Source organism: Calypte anna, chromosome Z, assembly GCF_003957555.1.
Source record: "Calypte anna isolate BGI_N300 chromosome Z, bCalAnn1_v1.p, whole genome shotgun sequence".
Lineage (NCBI taxonomy): Eukaryota > Metazoa > Chordata > Aves > Apodiformes > Trochilidae > Calypte > Calypte anna.
In genome coordinates, this window is record NC_044274.1 from 34,730,906 (window position 1) to 34,751,117 (window position 20,212).

General features: G+C 38.7%; 1 protein-coding gene across 4 annotated transcripts in view; it reads right to left on the reverse strand.

Moving 5' to 3' along the window:
• The window catches only part of NTRK2 (neurotrophic receptor tyrosine kinase 2), a 206,746-nt gene that overhangs the window by 156,100 nt on the left and 30,434 nt on the right, over positions 1-20,212 (reverse strand). For all 4 annotated transcript variants that reach the window (XM_030466982.1, XM_030466981.1, XM_030466984.1 and 1 more), the window contains exons 6-8: positions 7,233-7,369; positions 3,862-3,994; positions 2,024-2,323 (exon numbers count right to left, since the gene is read on the reverse strand). In XM_030466982.1, coding sequence (XP_030322842.1) covers positions 2,024-2,323; positions 3,862-3,994; positions 7,233-7,369 — 570 coding nt within the window. The remainder of the gene's footprint in view (positions 1-2,023; positions 2,324-3,861; positions 3,995-7,232; positions 7,370-20,212) is intronic.

Consider the following 20,212-nt stretch of genomic DNA (forward strand, 5'->3'; position numbering starts at 1 on the left):
CACAGTAACGACAGCACTGAAAAAGCCTTTTAAGAGTTGAAAAAGCCTGATAGTGCTTTAAATAGTTTAAAACAAAAAATGTAATACAATCCACAGAGGATTCCAGTTTCTTAATGCTTGCTTTCTTGCCATCTTCAGTGGAGAAGACAACAATGCTGTGAAATTTTCTAAAGCTAAAAGCTCAGATAGGAAAAAGCCCCACTAAAAAAAAAACAGTATTGGGAAGGCTAGGTAAATAAGCAATTTCCCCAGCTGTTAATTTTTGGTGCCATCCACCATGCATGAAATGATTTCTAAAGCAGTTGCAACCTTTTTATACATAGTTCAGTTACCTCTATACTCCTTCTGTGAAGCTTAATCCACCACAGAGCTTGGGAAACTTACAGCACACACCACAGATAGTATTGGGAAATGCATATTCTCTGTGAGTATCAAAATCATGGAACAAATAAATAATGCTATCTTTCTAATTTGCGGGACATCTACAATTCTATTTACTGCTTTTACATGCCACAAATGGAAAACTTTCATTGTACAGTGAGAAGCATAAAGGAAAAAGGAATAGTAAAAGGGACTTGTATCAAAGCAAAAAATTATACATTCACCTAACTGTATTAAAGGAACTGTTATTCTGTTAAGAAAATGAATAAAGGTTCATACTAAATAATCAGAATGTAAGAGAATGTCCACTTTACGCAGAACATCTATGAGGTGAACTGTTTAACTAAACCACTATAATGCATTATTACAGGATGACAGTAGCCAAAACCATGGCATGTTTCTGTAATGAGTTTAAGGAAAGAATCCAGAGAAAAGAGGAGCGCTAAGGACAGCAGGAGTAAATAAAACTTGGTTGTATCAGCTCTTCACTTTTTCCTTCTAAGGGTGGGAACACAACAGACCTGCAATCTCGCTCCCTGTATCAGTCTGAGCTAACCGGGAAAAATGCTAAATACACACCATATCTTTACTGTCTGTAGCCTGCAATGCAAGAGAGAGCAAATTTAATTATTCATTTTTTTCTGCCAAATAACATTAGCACTGAACATTGCTACTTCAAAAAAGAAGGTGGCTATTTATATCCTATGGCTAAAAGCCAAAGGTACACATGTGCTCATATTTTCAGATATGACTGTGCACAAAACCATGTCTTTATTTCCATTCCAGCTCTGCAAGGTCCACTCAAGAGTTTTTTCCACATACATCAATATTCTTACATGTATGCCTTCTTACTTCACATATGGTTTTGAAGACATGGGAAAAGCTCAAACCACAGTAAACATCAATCACTTAACAGCAGTCCCTGTAGTTCAATGACTTAGTCCACCTTGAGCCTGCTATCTCAACGTTTGGGAGGGTTGAGGTGGAGCCTTCAGAGCAACTGAAGATGTATATATTTAACGACAAGGATGTTGAAAATGTATACTTCTAGGCATATAGGTGCCCAGATTGAAATGAAAGAGAACTGGACATGCAAATGACTGTGAGGACCTGAAACTTTGCCCATCCTGCCTCTGTGTTACTTGTTTTCTCTCCAGCTCCCTCTGGTGTCTTAAACAACATACTATCAACTCACTGGACTGCACTACGCTTTTTCAACAAGGCACTTGGTGATACATAGGAATCCCCCGTACCATTGGATACTCTGCTCAGTTCCATTAGTATAAAGTGAGTGTCTAAGCTGGCATCTAGAGCTTACCAGGATCAGAACACAGGTTTGGGAAAATACAAACAGAAACCTTTTACTAGCCTTAACTGGCACTGAGGATGGTTACTCAAAAGGAAAATACACAAAGTATTAGAGTATCCTTCCTTGAAAAGCAATAAACAAGAAGACAATGCTCAAGGGAAACATTACTTCACAACTAATCTTACGTTCATTCAGAGAAGAAAGAAAACAAACAAAAAAAAGCCTATAAAAAGCTTCTTCAAAAGAGTTAGACTGGCCAGGAGTACTGTCTCCACAACTTACTCAGTTTTCAATTGCTAACATTAAAAAAAAAAGAAAAGTAATTATACTCACCATCTCCAGGCACTGACATGAAATGAGCATCAACCCGTCTCTCATCCTCTCCATACTCATTCTTTGCCAGTAAGGTATAAGCACCATTATTCAGGTGGGTAGGATTGTCCAGCTGAAGGCAGCCGTGGTATTCACTTTGATTGATAACATGTATCTTAGTACAGATGTATTCAGACTCATTCAGTACAGCCCCTTCATAGAACCACTGTAATGTGGGCTTAGGGTTCCCTTTCACAGTGAATGGAATACACCAGTGGTGGTCCGGGGTTGGAGATTCAATAAATGTGATATTTGGTGCGACTATATTGGAAAAAAGAGTGAAAAACATCAGAATATTCTGAACATGCATTTCCTCCCTTCCTCCCCCCTCCACAATGTCATCAGGGAAGTATTTCTCATTCATCAGTATAAAAGTATGTTATTAGTATACAAATGATACCTACTTGGAGGATACTCACACAGGAACCCACCTGCTTTGCCTAGGGTACTATGCTCACAATTTAAATGAAGCCATCCTTCAGAAAGAAATAAACTAGTTTCAGGCAAAGACTGAATTCCTGATAAACCACTTTAACTCTGGAAGGTATAGGAATTTCAGCTACTGGATCACTGAGAAGGGGAAGAGACATTGTAGCTTTACTCTGCTGAAAAAATGGTGCAGAGGAATGCTGAAGGAACACAACAGTACTGAAAATATTTAAAAGTTAGCCAAAAAGCAAGTAGTACTGGAAACATACACATATAGGAATCTAAACTTTCAGATCATTTTCTTCAGAGCACCAGAATGCCCTGGATTCTTACATCAGAGAAAGACTATTTTCTACTGTACAGTTTCTCATTCTTTGTTCAAACCTGCTAAATGCCTCCAGTTTACAGACTTGTTCTGTTTCCCTCGGGAGATTATTCCAACACCTTGCATATTATTTCACTATTGGGACATTTTCCATGGTATTTATTCTTCACTGCATCCAATTTCATGTAGTTATGCTCCCTCTTATCACTCATAATAGTGCCAACCTCAGAATCTCATTTACGCTGTGCAAGTATTTCTAGTTTATGTCCCTTCCCATAACTATTATACATACAATATCAACCAATGAACCTACATCTAGGTTTACCATCATGAGAACACTGAGTAAAATTTACCATCTACAGTGCATTCCATTCCCACCTTAAATGAAACAGAGCATTGCAGCTTGTGAAAACATGCTGCCTACTTTGCATCAAATTAATTCAGACTGGAGCTTAGATATAACAAGCCAGCATCTCTATACTATATTTCCCTTCCCTCTTCCTGGGCCTGGACAAATATCTATGTTATCCAAAGTTATGACAAATAGACTTGTATCTGGCAGTAAGAATGTTGCAACTGTGTTATTTTTTGACCAAAGCAGTTGCTGCTTCTGATATTAAGAATTTAAACATTTGTAGTCTCTTGCAATTAATTCTATGAGCCTTTTGACGTGTTCACACTTCTCAGTTCCTAAAACAGTGTGAACACACATGTACACCATTATAAGCTTTCCAGTGGTTTGCCTTTCAGAGGCAAACAGTGCCACTGAGTCTTCTGGGTTTCAGACCCTTATTTACAGATCATCCTAATTGGAAAACAAAGCACTTAGAAATACATTTTTGGCACAGTGTGGGACTGGGAAAGATAAATACAATAACTACTGGTTAAGCTAAGCCCAGCATTAACTGCAGTAGATAGTTCACACGTCTACGTGCCTTAAGGGTTTTTTTTCAACAGCCTGCATGCCCAAAAAATATTTATGCACAAAACAATTGCTGCCAACGCAGTTTGGCCTCAGGAGCTGTATGAAGGCCTGCATACGTACAGAATACTGTGAGCTCAGCAGAGGCTTGGTCCTCTCCCACAATGTTCTCTGCTACACAAGAAATCCACATTCCGCTGTCCATAGATGAAACGTTCTTTATGGTTAGTGAGGCAGGGTTCTTACTTGTGTCACTCTACAAGCGATCAGAAAAACGTGTATGTGTCAACCACAGCATAAAGAACAAGCAAGAGGGAAGGAATAATTGGCCACAGATGAAGAGCATTTTTCAGTTTCCCTTTCTTTCAGCTGTATAAGTGAACAATTAATCAAAGCCTTACTTTAGTGCCTTATCCAAACAGGCACTGAACACCTACAGGACCAATTGTAACAGTAGTGGCAGTGGAGTCAAAACTCCAGAAGTCAAGCTACAAACACTGCACTAAACCATTTTTCCATTTCTCTGTCCTTTCAGTTTCTGACTGTTTTTTTTAAGCACATCCTCTCTACACAAATTGTTTTTCCTCTACAGACAGCCTTGCTTACTTGCTTTATTCCATTTCATGACCGATTTCTATGGTCTCTCTCTGCTCCCCCTGTACTTTTTCTTCCTGTCTATGTTCAATACTTGTTTTATTATTCCCTTTGACTCTTTCCATTACATTTATGTTTGACATCTCACACCTCTTCCGTAGCTGCCTTTCAAGTTCTACTGCACCCTTGACAACAATAAGCCTCCTCCCTCTGTCTTAGCTGAATTTCTCTTGAGAGCTTCTTCTCATGAAACCTTACACAAGAAATTACACACCTTCTACTAACAAAGCTACTGCCAAAGTATTGGTTTATGTGTTTAAAGACATTCTAACTAAAGTAAGATTTAGAATTCTTACAATTCTCAGAAAGCTCAATGACAGAATACACAGTCAGGGATGAATTACACACACACATACACACATACACAAAAAAAACAACCAAAAAACCCAAAAAAACCCAAAAAAAAACCCAAAAAAACCCTGTAGAGAAACAAGATAAACCAGGTTCCTCGAGTTACCAAAGAGTGGGTGTGAGTCCACCTGTGCCCAGTTAGGGCAGGCCCCCTATTACCAGGGGGCAAATAAAGGTGGGACACACACCCACAGAGGAAGCTCAGCTCACTCTGGTGCGAGGTATGGAGAGGCCAGCAGCTTGTCGAGCCTCTGGAGCAAGAAAGGCTCTTCCCGCTACACTTCTACCCTGGAAGTGCTGTGTGGTGGCTGGAGTCCTGGAAGAGACCAGCAGCTCGTCGAGCTTCAGGAGCAAGAATGGCTCCTCCTGCTACAAAACCCCAACCAACCAACCAACCAAAAAAAACCCTAGCAAAGCTATTTGTTACCAACTCTTTTTTTTTTTCCTGGAATCATATACTTCATATTGTTTCCAGACAACTACAATTTCCATGTTTTAATTTTTCATAAAGTGTGATACTATTTTCTGAAAAAGGAACTAAAACACATTTAAAAATAGACAATAATTAGGATAATTTTAAAACCTGCTTTTGAGGTACCTAGGGTACACATGCACTTCAGTACTGCACAGAACACAAAGGAAAATGCTGCATTTGTAAAACCATGGTAACTTTCTGTGGCAGTCAACGGGCACACTCCTGCACACAATGGTCCTGTATTTGTCCTGATGTATTTGAGCATTGAGATGGCACTTTAGCTCCACTTAAGTTAAATGTATGTGGAACTCTTAGAAGCGAGCAGTGCTCAAAGCTAGGCTGAAAGCAGACTAAGGGTTATAAATAAAAAAGAGCAATAAAAATCTAACAAATGACAATTGCATTGTATACCAGCAGAAAAGCTGAGAGCAGTTATCTTTGCAGTTTAGTTTTAACTTTGGTTAACATCTTTGTAAATGAGGAGAGAGAAAAAAGGCAAAAGCAGCATAGAAGCCTAAGAAAAGGGAGGCAGAAACTGAGATATGGCAGTGAGAGAAAGGAAACCAAAAACAACACTCACAAAAAAGGGAAGGGTAGATGTGAATGGCAAATGAGGTTTAAAAAGCACTCGTTCTTCTGCTACTGAAAAGACTACTGTGCTCCACAGCTAAGGCTGTAGCTAGCCTATACCATGAGGCCTTCTGAGATCTCAAGATGAAGTTATGCCAGGACAGAATATTTCTGGAAAGCTTGAAGCAAACTGATCATGGCATTTCAAAGATAGGAGGGTTAAAAAATAAGGTGATCTCACTTTTTGAACAGCATTCCACATTTGTTTTGGCTCATAACTTGGGGAAAAAAAATTTTAAAAATTAAAAAAAGAGAAACTGAAAAATAGCACAACTTGGTATAGGCTTCCCAAACTGTTTTAATTTCTTTGTCCTTGATGACAACTGATGCCTTTGGGTAGTTTTACAAGTTGGGGAAAATTTTTGAAACAAAACTAGAGCTCTTCAGATTTCTTACTTGAGAGCTCAAAGATAGGCTAGTCAAATTCTACACAGGCCCGATATATAATGACCTCAAGGAAGAAAGCACAAGGATTACAAGACCTCAGAAGTCCTCTCTTTTTGGTACTGTAGGAACAGTTTGGACAGTACACATCCTGAATTTTGTACAGATCTGGAAGTTTTAAGCAGTCTGCAACAATATGAATGTAGGAAAGCAATACCATAAAACTGTAAATTATAGAGGACCTTGCTCACTGCAGTCCAAGAGGTCTGCAGCTGTATGTTGGAGATCTACTTATATGCCTTTCCTTACCAAAACTGCCACCAAAAAGAACATAATCATTCTACTTCCAGTGTACACACAGTAAAAAGTAGGGACAAAGAATACAAAGATATCAGAAAATAAAATACCTCGTGATTAGATTATTTTATTGAAGAAACATCTTCATATTTAATTTAAAAAAATAAAAAAACAAAAAAACCCAAACAAACATATTCTTTTTGGTAAAACCTTCATTTTAATATCCAAGGCTTCCTGATGTTGCTTTGTTTGTTAAAGGAAAATGAAAACAAGTCACAAAATATTTACAACCAAATTTCAACACACCAAGCTTTTGGCATGAAAATGTAATAAAGTTACAGATGCAAAGCTTTTTTTTATTACTGCAAACTAGATTTATTCTCTGTATGCAGTTATCAGAGACAATAAGAAAACCCCTGTGTTTCAGTGCCCTGATTCACCATGTTACTACAAAAATTTACAGTACTCTCATTTACATGTGAACATCCAGAAACCAAAGTTCAAATCTGGGTCACGTGCAATTCAACAAAAGCACTGCAGCAGTCACTCTGGATTGAAAGTAAAATAAATGTAATCTCAATATTAGTTTTCTACTTAATCTTTTTAATAAAAAGTTAGCTAAAGGTGGATATGAATCTTCACTCCATTCTTCAGAAGGTATCTCCTGTCTCTGAATTGTCATGTAATTGAATATGCAACTTACCTCATGGTTTGAAACAAGGTTAGTGAGCACCCAGGACACATTGGGAGGTGGCCCACCAGTAGTATCACAGTACAGGGTGACGCTCTTTCCTTCCACCACGGTGATGTTGTAATTGCTTAAGTTTGCTGAGGGCAAGTCTATGATAGAAACAATAACAAAAAAAGCCACACGCATTGGTACTTGAGGGAAATAGACACCACTCAAGTCTAAGCAAGCTGTATAAATGGAAGCAAAAACACTGCTAACTCAGATATTCACTGTGGTCAGCTGCTATTCAGTGAGGGAGTACAAACAGCATGTTTGGCAACTTATGACACAGTCTCTAAGCAGCTACTTAACCGTTTTCTGAACCTCCTCCACATCTTAAGAAAACATTACTGCATGTGAAAATATATTAAGCTAGTTACATAAGGAAATGCTTCAACTGGACAAAGTCCTAACTTTAGTTTTTAACCTCAATTTAAAAAATTCTACCCTTATTCTTTAAAACAGTCAATTTAATCTCTTTGTAACAGGTGCAAAGCACCCTTTCTTTTCAATGAACAGATATTGTGGTATTGTTATTCTTCTCCACAACACTAACAGGTAAATCCTACTAACTCCAGTATCACAGAAGTGATTGCAGCCCTTCTTACACAGAGACAGCTATGTGAGAGAGAAGGGCAACACCTAGATCATAACTACAAAGTGAGGGAAACAGAGCACCAAATATACCAAAAACAGAGAGAAAACACAAAAGAGTTGCCAACTGTGCAGAACTGCTATCCAAGGCATCTCAGCAGATTTTGCTATTGCCCTCAGGAAAGCAGAAAAGTAGTGAGATGGTGCCACTCATCAAGAAATAAGCACAGATTTTTCAAGAATCCAGACTCCCCCACCATCTCATAGAGCTACAAATCACTTTGTATTTCATTCTTCTGAACCCAAAGCAATGGCAGCTTCATGAAGAGTAAATGTAAGCCGAATGCTTACAAAACCAGAAGGAATTGTAGGCTGATTCTCTTCAAAAATAACATCAGCAGTTGAATTGTCACTCTGTGTATACACACTCCAGGCACAGAGAAGCTCACATTTCATACCTATTTACATAGCAAATAATTATGCAACATTCCAGAAATATCATATCTGGAGCCATCATATGGAGCTCTTAAACTCTATAAAAAAATCTTAGCATCATTTATAAGTCCCTTCTCACCAAGTGTTCCAGGCAAACTTCACTTGCAACTCAATAATCTCATATAATTAAGATTATCCTCTGTGCTGGATATGTATACATGACCTTTCGCAATAGAATCACAGAATCACAGAATCAGCCAGGTTGGAAAGGACCTCTGAGATCATCAAGTCCAACCCTTGATCCACTCCCGCTGCAGTTCCCAGCCCATGGCAATGAGTGCCACATCAGTCTCTTCTTAAAAACCTCCAAGCATGGAGAATCCACCATCCCCCTGGGCAGCCCATTCCAATGCCTGATCACCCTCTCTTTAAAGAATTTTTTTCCTAATATCCAGCCTAAACCTCCCCCGGCAGAGCTTAAGTCCATGCCCTCTTGTCTTACTGATAGTCGCCTAGGAGAAGAGCCTGCCCTCCCCACCTGGCTCCCACCTCCTTTCAGGGAGTCGTAGAGAGTGATGAGGTCTCCCCTGAGCCTCCTCTTCTCCAGACTGAACACCCCCAGCTCCCTCAGCCCTTCCTCACAGGACTTGTGCTGCATCCTTTCACAGCCTCCTTGCTCTTCTCTGGACCTGCTCCAGCATCTCAATCTCCTTCTTGAATTGAGGGGCCCAGGGCTGGACACTTGACTCAAGCTGTGGCCTCACCAGTGCTGAGTACAGGGGCAGAATCCCTTCCCTGGACCTGTTGGCCACACTGTTCCGGATACAGGCCAGGATGCCATTGACCTTCTTGGACACCTGGGTACACTGCTGGCTCATGTTCAGCTTCCTGTCAATCCAGACTCCCAGGTCCCTTTCTGCCTGGCTGCTCTCAGCCACTCTGTGCCTCCCCTGTTTTCCTTTTCTGAAAAAACAGTTACCTGTTTTGCTTTATTTTGCTTTTTAGTTAAGAATACAGTAGTGTGATGATGGCCTTGCAGGGACAGAAGTTGAGTAGAAATGTTTTCTTATGTAAAAAGTCCAATAAAAACAATTATCCCTCAAATTAGTGTGAACTAGGCTTCTAGAACTTCAATAGAAGCTATAAGTATTGGAAATCTATCCTTAAGTTTAATTAGTTCAATACAAACTAAATGAGAGGAAGTAATACCAAAGTGAAGACAAATAATTTTCCAGGCAATTATTAGGCAAATCTCCCAGTGCTTTAGAAGTGTCGTAAAACAATTCCTGCTCTAGGCATCATGGCTTTTTTCTATTATGCTTGTATTCTGCTAGAAGATTATAAAATAATACTGCTTATTATTCTTTATATTTCTGAAGTTACACAAAAATCAGCTGCAAATCCTAGCAGAAAACATCACTACAAAAAGTGTAAGTATAAATATAAGTGTAAATGACTAGAAGAGAACACAACAAAATAGAATAATAGAATCACCAAATTATTGTATGTGTTTTCTTTTACTCCCATTCCTAAAGTAGGTGTGTGGGAAACACATAACAGAATTGTTTTGGGATTAATTTATTCTGGTTGGGTATTTTAAGTTAGGGAACTTTAACTGAAAGGCCATTGTGACTTTCATTTCCAGTGACACCCAGACAGGTCCATAGCAGGATATACACTAGCTGCAAAGTGGCTGCTTGGAAAAAGCAGATAGAAGCGTTAAATTTCATATCTAGAAAATGTGATGCACTGGACTTACCAACAAATTTATGAGACTAAGCAGTAAAACCTGTGCTGAAAAATAACTGCACTAAAAAGCCACAGTTCACCCTAGCAGACACATATGCTAAGCATGTGTACTCAGTGTGGCATGAGACCATTTACAGGAGTGAGTAGCATTTTGACACCTGTACCATTAGGAAGATATCCAACCGTGCTGCACTTACTTCTGACATAATTTGGTTAAATACAGTGTTTTAGACTACTATCACTTCTGTTAATACAGATGTGCATTTTAAATGACTTTGTTTACAGTAAATGATAAAAGCTATCAGACAACAGGTACAAATATTTTTGTATACTGCAAAGGTAGTAAGTTTAGAGTGCAGCGTAACAGCCCATGCAAGTGAGACATATTATCTGTCCACATGTGTCTTCTTGGTATCTTTGAACAGAGATTATCCTGTGTCCCAAAGCTTGAAACACAGTATCTCCTTCAAACTTTGATAACATTAATTATAGTAATTCTGGGTATCAGGAGTAACCCTGCTAGTATATGATTTCTTTTTTACGTTTGCTACATTCTTAGCCTTAATAGACTTCTGCAGCAAAGAGTTTCACAGGCAAACTGTCCAGGCCCCTTTCCTCTCAATAGTCTATCCAAAGCTTTTCTATCACTACAAAAATGGGAAGACAGAACCTGCTACTGAAAATAGCAGTAACCTCTTATGTCCACCATTAAGCAGCTCAACAACTGAAAGTGTACACTAAAATCCATGTGTTGTATTATGTATTATGTTGTATTATGTATATATTATTTCATCACATATAGAATATCTGTTCTCATATTCAAATTGATAACACCTTATTCCCAGCAACAGGAAGCTCTGATTTGGAATAGACAGTTACTTCCCTCTACTCCAGCACAACTGGACACAACAGAGACAATTAGAAGGAACTCATTTATGTCATCTGAGTCTCTCCAAGTATCACTTCATTCTTTAGAAAGAACAAATCCTCCTAAAAGTACAGGGACCTATTTACCTTCACAGATCATCACTAGTGCAAACCAATGGCCCAAGGCTGTCAGAAAGTACAACATCTCTAGGGAACGATTCATAGCTTCACTGTGCAAAGCTGGGATATCAGTAATCACAAAACCAAATGCTAGAGATAAAATTTTCAAAGGTTACTGCAGCATTTGACTATACAACTGTCAACAGAAATTTTTTTTTTTAAAAAGGTGACTAAATTCCTAGAGCACTTTCAAAGTCTTCATGCTGCTGCTTATTACTGTCTACAGAAAGTGTAATTGTCCTTGGTAGAGCCAAACTGCCACTATATGTCAAAGAAAGGATATAAAATAATTTAAAAACTGAGGATTAATACAAACTCTGTAGTCTGTAATTCAGCACCATGTCAGTGCGCAAGCCAGTATACTACAGCAGCTTTTAGCAGATGAAGATATTACATAGGGAGAAAGGAAACCACCATTACACCCAAGATGTTGATTTACTGGTTAACCATCTTTGCAGCTACAAATTTTTTTACAAAATTATTTGCATATTGACTTCTTCAGCTTCAGTTCTGGGGTTTGTTCAGCTGCTCAAAAACCTTCTACAAAAAATTATGTCAATATGGTCATATAACCTCATTAATACCTAAGATACGATGAAGAAATGAGCACCTGAGAGAATACCTGTCATAGTTTGAACATGGGGAACTAAAGGAGGGCTTTTAGATTCTGACAGGGATGAAACATGAAGGGAGGGGTCTATTCCCTCCCATTTCCTGCCCATACTCTATAAAGATTGGAAAGGCCAGGAGAGCCCCCTCTTTTCTTTCCACTCACTCCTGGCTGCGCTGCTGTTCCCCTGAGCTTCTTTACAACCAGCTCGCCATGTGGTCATCAGAGCCCATATCTATTGTGTATATTTGTAGTGTTTTTCAGTTTCCAGCTTCAAGTCCCTGGTCTTTATTCCCCTTTTATCTTCCCTTTGTGTGTGTGTGGTGGGAGGGGAATAGAGAGTAATTCCATCCTTAGTTTTGTGGTCCACCCAAGCTGCTAAGCCATGACAATACCATAAATCCAGTATTCATTTATGCCATCCTTTGCATAATAAGCCGCTGATTTTTATTGGCCTGTGAAAAAACTCCCAGGAGTCTAGCCATGAGGCAGTATCACTAATGCTTTTCAATATGGCCCATCATATTTTTGCCCAGCACATTTTTTGCAGTCAACCTATTCTGAGATAGAACAAGAAATTACTAAGAAAAAAACGAAATTGTATTTCTCAAAGCTAGCCAACTGAATTTATATTTTAATAAGATCATTTTAATCCTTACCTAAAATCCTTAATCATTTTTTAAATAAATATATCAGACACCAAATGATTAAATTAACTGTGAGTTAACAACTCTCCATCAAACTGAACCATGTACAGGCAGACTACAGGAACATTGTTTTACAAAATATCCTATGTAATTCAGAAGTTACACTGGCCCAAACCAAGTTTGTTTGCCTCACATAAGATTTCAGTACAGTCCAAGGTTATTGGTTCCTACTGGTTTTGATTTTTCTATCTAGGGAGAAAGCATATAATTTATTATAGCACTACTACTGTACAGCTTGGTAACACCCATTGCTTTCACTGTCTGGAGCCTGAAAATAGAATCTCTGACAGCATAACTTGTTAAGAACTGTACACAGATCTAAGAATTTCAGAGGTCTTACTGGTACTGAACAGGTTACATCCATGTAAGACAGAAGAAAAACATAATTTTCTCTATCATTCTATTAAAATTCTGCCTTGTTTGAAAATATTCGTATGTTTACAAATTCCAAAGGACTATTACAAATTCCTATTGGCTTTTCAAACCTTTCACAGGTTTGAAAAACACAGAAAAACCTTTCTAGTAATTCTAGGTGCAAAGCTAGGAGGTGTTGAATATATGATCCACCTCCTGTGCTTCACTTAGAAACTGTCTGTGGCCAACAAGCCCTGAGCCAAATTTCAGCCACAGGGTAAGTAGCCTTGTTTCCACTGAAATCTGCAGAATGACATGGCCAAAAATCAGCCTGCCTCCATCTTTAGAGCACTATAAACAGGATACCAAAAAGCTTACATGGAAAACATGAACTGAAGAAACATAAATGCTTTTTTCTATTTCCTCCTGCATCAAAATCACAAAATCAAAATGTTCAGTACATGGATATAATTGCAGAAATCTCACAGAAGTTATTCCAAGATGACAACCACAACCATATTAAAAAAAAATACAGATCTAGCAGAAACATAGAACATTTAAAAATTTTTCACCTCTTATATATTCGCTTTTTTTGGAGCCCAAGTGTTAAAGAAACTGTTCCAGATCAGGACCTCTTCAACTCTTTAGGAGAATGTACAGCCACTGGACAGAGTACTGAATAATCACTGAACAGAAACATGTGTCATATTTTCCACAGTGACCGTGGTATTTTCCACAGGTCTGAAAGGGTTAAGCTAGAACAGTCTCAAACAATCCACAGGTTGGTGGCGAGGACATTACCTCCAAAGCTGTAAATTAAGACTCCTGAACTGAACCTTGTTCCAGAGAAGGATGAAAAGATCTCTCCTTTTGTTTTTTTTTTTTTTTTGTTTTTTTTTTTTGTTTTGTTTTTTAATCTAATAGAAAGACAAAGAAAAAAGAAAAAAAAAAATAAGAAAAAAGGAGCAGCTGCTGCTATGCCTTCTTGAAAGGAAAAGAACAAATTCCAGCCATTTGGAAAGACTGAGTTCAAACATAGATGCTTCTTGCCAGGGGTCTGAGAAGAGTCATTCAGACTAGAGTTTAGGACTTCCCTGTGTCTTGAGAATTTCCCAGTGAGCAGTTGGAAGGCACAAGCACACTGAACAGGATCATTTCAGACCTCTTCTTGCTAGGGGTGCTTGCTTCTTCTCAGAAGTTCAACTCTCATTTTTTTACCACACCAGATCTGATACAACACCCACCTCATTGGTCTACAAATGAACACCTTTCTATCAGGAAGCAGAATGAGTGATGTGGCAGTTCACTAAGCCACTCAAATCTTTTAAAATATTAAAAGAAATCCATCCAACTGTTGCCTGGGAACCTTTAAAGAAAATAATTAAACCAGTACAACCTCAACTGGAAGATCATGAGTCTTTAAAGTCTGCTTTCCCAAAGCCAACACACCCCTACTTTGCCTTTACCCCTACTCCATCACTCCCTGCTCAATCTTTAATAAATTAAGGGTGTCAGCAAACCCTCCACCATGGATTTCCAGAGCAGACTTAGGCCTGTTCAGGACACTTGTTAAGAGAATCACCTGGGAAACAGTCCTGAAGGACAAAGGGTCCAGGGAGGCTGGATGGTCTTCAAGATGGAAATCCTAATGGTGCAGGAGCAAGTTTACCCCATGCACCTTAAAAAAAATTGGCAGGGAAGATGACTGGCTGGGCTGAACAGGGAGATTTTGCTGGGACTCAGGGAAAAAAAGGAAAGTTTATGTCCTTTGGAAGAGGGTCAAACGTCTCAGGATGAGTACAGGGATCTTCTTAGATCATGTGGAGAAAAAATTAAAAAAGCAAAAGACAAGCTGGAGCTCAACTTGATCACTGTCGTAACTGACAACAAAAAAATATTTACAAACACACTACCAGTAAAAGGAGAGACAGAATCTCAGACAAGGGTGAGGAAAGGTCTGAGATATTGAATGGCTTCTTTGCCTCTTTATTAGTCAGACAAGCTACCCTCCAGGTATTCAGCCCCCTGAGTGTGAAAGACAGGGATGGAGAGCAGCACAACAGCCCCATAATCCAGGAGGAAACAGTTCACAGCCTGCTACAATACTTGGCTACTCGCAAGGCTATGGGGCTGCTTTGGATCCACTTGAGGGCATTGAGGCAGATGGCAGATGGAGCTCACCAAGCCTCTCTCCATCATTTATCCACAGTCTTGGTTAACAGAGGAAGTCCCAGATGAGTGGATGTTTGCCAGTTCAATGACCACCTATAAAAAGGGCTCAAAGGAGGATCAGGGGAACTAAAGGTATATCAGATGACAAGCCTAGTGGATGAGGAAAAGGTTGTGAACATTGTCTACCTGGACTTTATTAAAGCCTTTGACACTATCTCCCACAGCATTCTTCTGAAGAAGCAGGTGGCTCATGGCATAGACACATTTAGTCTTTACTGGGTTAAAAACCAGCTATATAGCTGGGTCCAGAGAGTTATAGGCAATGGAGTAAAACACAGTTGACAACTGGTCACCAATGGTGTTCTCCAGGGCTCAGTTTTGGGGTCAGTCTTGTTCAATATCTTTATCAACAGTCTAGATGAGGGGTTTGAGTGCTTCCTCAGCAAGTTTGAAGGTGACACCAAGTTGGGTGGAGTGTGTCCAGAGAAGGGCAATCAAGCTGGTGAAGGGTCTGGAGAACAAGCCCTATGATGAGAGGCTGAGGGAACTGGGAATGTTTAGTTTGGAGAAAAGGAGGCTGAGGGGAGACATTATAGCTCTCTACAGCTACCTGAAAGGAGGTTGTAGTGAGGGGGGTGTTGGCCTTTTCTCTCAAGTAAGTAATTATAGGACTAGAGGAAATGGTGTGGAGTTGCACCAGAGAAGGAATAGACTGGGTATTAGGAAAAATTTCTTTGCTGAAAGAGTAGGCAGGCACTTGAATGGACTACCCAGGGAGGTGGTGGAGTTACCATCCCAGGAGGTATTCAAAAAACATGTGGACATGGCACTGCAGGACATGCTTTACTGTGCATGGTGGTTTTTTCTGTGCTGACGGTTTGACTTAAGAGGTGACAGTGATCTTAGAGGTCTTTTCCAATCACCACAATTCTGTGATTCTATGGGATATTACAATGTGATAAATGTAATCCTGAAACAAGAACATTATCAGACAACTACACAAACAAGTAAAATTAGGGGGTTCACTCAATACCAAATATACTATATAACAAATATATGGCTGAAGGGATGCCTTCATGAAATGTCTCTACTTTTAAAGTGAAAAAAGTACTTTCTTCAGACTTCAGAATACCGTTATCTAGTTGTCAATCTTGATCTAGCCACATAATAAAAGCTAAGTAAAAGTAGAGCCTGACAAATGTCATATATCTATTCTCCCCTGGTTGACGAGTATTCCACACTTACATGGACGTACCTCTGCAAGCCTCCACAATGAACTGAGTTCAAGAACAACCTGAGTGATCAGGACACATTTCTTTCCCTTAGCTAGTTCCTTACCTCTTTTTCTAGCCTGCTTAGTCTAAAAAGCCTGCTTCATTCAAGTTAAAGCAAAAATTTAATCAGTTATAAAACAAAATTCTGATTTTTTTAAAACATGAGACATTCACTTACATTGCATACACTAACTTTCATCATTTACAAGCCCTGATTTACATATCATGTGTCTAAACATCTGTATGAAAGTTACTGGTTCCTTCATGATCAGATACAAGTGTGCATGATCACAACAGTTATGTACATGTCTTTGAAAATTAGATTCCTGTTGCCCTTTCAAACCTCCATTCACTATCAGTTATTTTCACTTAAAAGCTGGAATAATTAAAATTGTTTTAATTAAATTTAGAAATTTCTAACTCAATTCAGGCACAACAGTGAAAACCCATTACTGCCAAAGCTTTTGTAAAAAACATTTTTCATGCACCCATTATCACAGATAAGAATTAAAACTCTTACAGAGAAAATAAGAACAGTTTGCCACAATATATCATGCATAACACCAAGTTTGTGAGCCAAAATAAACAGTGCAGGCTACAGAGTCCATGAATATTCTGAAATGTAAACATGGAGAATGGTTAAGGCTTTTTTTAATCTCACTTCATTCTGCCTATAATGTTCTCCTTTTGATAGCCTTATCTGTGAAGTATGGCTGATAATGGAAAAAAAATGTCAACACCCACTGGATTATGCCTTTGATTGTGGTTTTAGACTGCACTTATTACTGTACCTAAGATCTAATGCTTATTTATTGATTCACTAATACTACAAATATTTTCTGCAAATTCAGAGAAATAAGTGCATCAATCCTTCTGTTTCCTTTCTCCCCTTTAGCATTTATAACAATCTGCTTTCAGTCTGATATTACCATTTACTTATTTACCTCTAGGACAAGAAACTATAACCAGAAAGAGGTTGAAATGAAGCCAGATCTAGTCCCGTACACTTGCAGCAAAATCCCATAGTTCGCAGATAAGACATTATTTCTGCTTTCTCACTGCATGTGTAAACAGCCAGTCTGAACATCCATTTGTTGTATGTACAACAAATCAGTACATGAGACTAATTTGCCCACTTTGTTCAGCAGAATATAGCTAGCGTGCATCACCAATGACAAGAACAAAAACAACTGCAGAAACAATATAGGATTAACAAGCACACAAAGCTGGGACACCAAGCAAAATAGAAAGCCAGATCAAGCACCAAACCAGCATAAATAAGACAATCTGATAATCTAAATCAGCCAGATAAGGCAAAATGGTATTACCAGAACAAAATCCAGAGCAACAAAAAATAAACACAAGACTGCAGAGCAAGGCCTCTTCCAAAAACACAAAAAATAGTAGACTTCTTTTGCTGCCACTGAGCTCAACAAGGGCACCTGAGTATTTGAATGAAAGAGGGGGAAGCCAGCACCTTAATAACCAGTACCAAAGACATGGTCTTGTCTCCTTGGCATTCACTGAGCTCCAGGTGATCTTCTGACTGGTGGATTTTGAGTCACCTTTCCCCAGGAATAGGACATGCCTCACTTCTAAGGACTAAATACATTAGTGGCAATTGCTGCCAAACCTCACAGAAGCAGTAATAGGTACAAAGTGCTTGTTTACTTAGGTTCTCTTTTGAGACTTTTTAATGCTCTCTATAAGGTGGGGAAAAAAAAACAACAAACAACAACAAAAAAATAAAAAGGAAAACGAGGATGGCCTAAGTGGTGATGCTGTCCATGTTGTATAGTCAACTAGCTAACGCTGTGAAAAAGGCAAAACTAAACACTACCATTCCTCTACACAGAAAGCTCTATTAGCACTACTGTCGCAGATGCAATGTAAAAACCTTTGACACAGTAATTCGGTGTGAATTTAACACTTAAAAGAATCTGACAATTTGTCATCATACATAAATACATTTCAAATGTAGCTGAAAAAATAATTCTGCAAACACTGTAACAAGTGAGTGACACTTTTAATAGTGTAGCTGAAAAGGACTTTTTAAATAGTAAGTGTACCTGACTTTATACCTTGAAAAAAGAAATCAGATAGATGATGGCATCTAAATTGTAATGGCCCTTTAATCAGCATATTAATGAACACTTCCACCATATAAACAGTAAGTACCACAGAACTTAGCTAATTTTCACATCAATTATCTACAAACCAAAGCCTTATTATCAAGAAACCACAGTGACCTCTTTCAACTTCCCAGCAAGGGATTTATTAACAGCACACAGCAGTGATGCATCCCGTTACCAAGACATTTACCACATATTGTACAGGCCAATTGCTACAATATTATTAAGTAATTAATAACACCTGCACACAAGGAAGAGAGCATGTTTGCTTAGTTTTTAAAAAACAATAAATTAACAAACCACAGAGATGGGATGAAACCATTAGCAGAGAAAATTAGAAATTGTTTTATTAATACAATTCAAAGACCTGCAAGCCCAAAAAATTCTCTTGACATCAAAAGCAGCTAAAAAGGTCATCTAGTTCACAGGAAAAAACATCTACATATGCCAAAAGCTGTATTCTTCTGCCGTTTCAGTTCTACCCACTAGCCTCTCAGAAAGTTCTGTTAGTAAAACAAACTAGCTTCATCAATGTTGTTTTTTTTTAATTAAAAGTTTTCATTTTTGACACAGAAGAATATTGTCAGAGGTACCAAAAACAAGATACATAAACTGAATTTTTCAGATACGTTCCAGAGCATAGCTCATGCACACTGAGATGGTAAGTAAATCCTCTTCATATGAGATTCTCTACTATGAGCCTAGGTTGTGTTCTCATCTGTTAAAAACCCATATCCTAAACTGATTCATTCAGAAAAAGGAAAAATTAGTGGAAAGACCCCTTAAAACAAATAAAAAAAAGTAAAAACCACAGTTATAAAAAGTTTCATCATATTTGGACTCCATAAACTAACAAGTAATTTGCAGGCTTGCTCTGAAATACCCACAAATCTTCACCAAACACATGCGCAAATTCCACACACTGCGAATTCCAATCTGAACATAACCCCTTCCTCCTCCTCTTCCTTCTGTAGTTGGAAGCACTACCTTCCCTTGTCATGGCAAGTATTTTAGACAAGACATGCCCTCAGGATGTGCACGTATATACACAAAGATGCACCTACACAGCATCAAGAAGTCAGAAACAACTCTGCTGTGACTGCAGATGGTCAAGAACTCAGAAGAAAGAAATAATTCTCCTAAGTTTTATTCTGCATATTTGTCAGGAAAAGTTTTCAAAGGAAAATTCTAGCTTCCTGGTAGCTTCTAGATGGGTCAGCCAAAAATGTTACAGAATACTATGCTGGAGTTCCTGGTTTATACTAACTGATCTCAGTCCACCAGGAGACCTTTGTATGCCCAGCAGATTAATCTACCTTCTAGTCCACCTATATGGAGCTGCCAGTTACTTAGCTCAGGTCAGTAATATCCCCCATGTCAGGTAAATCAAATCATAAAATCATAGAATCATAGAATGGCTTAGGTTGGAAGAGACCTTAGAGATCATCTACTGCAACCTCCCTGCCATGGAGTGGATGATCCTGGAGCCCACAAGAACAGCTGTGAAGCTCACAACACCACCATAAATAGGTTGCTTTTTTTTTTTTTTTTTTTTTTTTAATCACACCAGACACTAGAATTACTTTTGTTGTGGACACAACACCACATCTGGGCACAGCAACATGTTGGACACAATACCAACAGAATGATACATGGCTATAACGCATTACTGCCATTAAATGTTGCAGATGCTGAGTCTGCAGCAGGTCCCCTCTGTCAGCTGCTGTCAGAGGGTGTCATACCTTCCACATAGGCAGTGCAGAAAAGTACACTCAGTAGATAATGGTGGAAGGAGAAAAGGTTCCATTTTTGTTTACCCTGATATTCACCTTCACTTACAGATTTTCCAGTCTAAGTCAGTCCTCCATGAGGATATCCT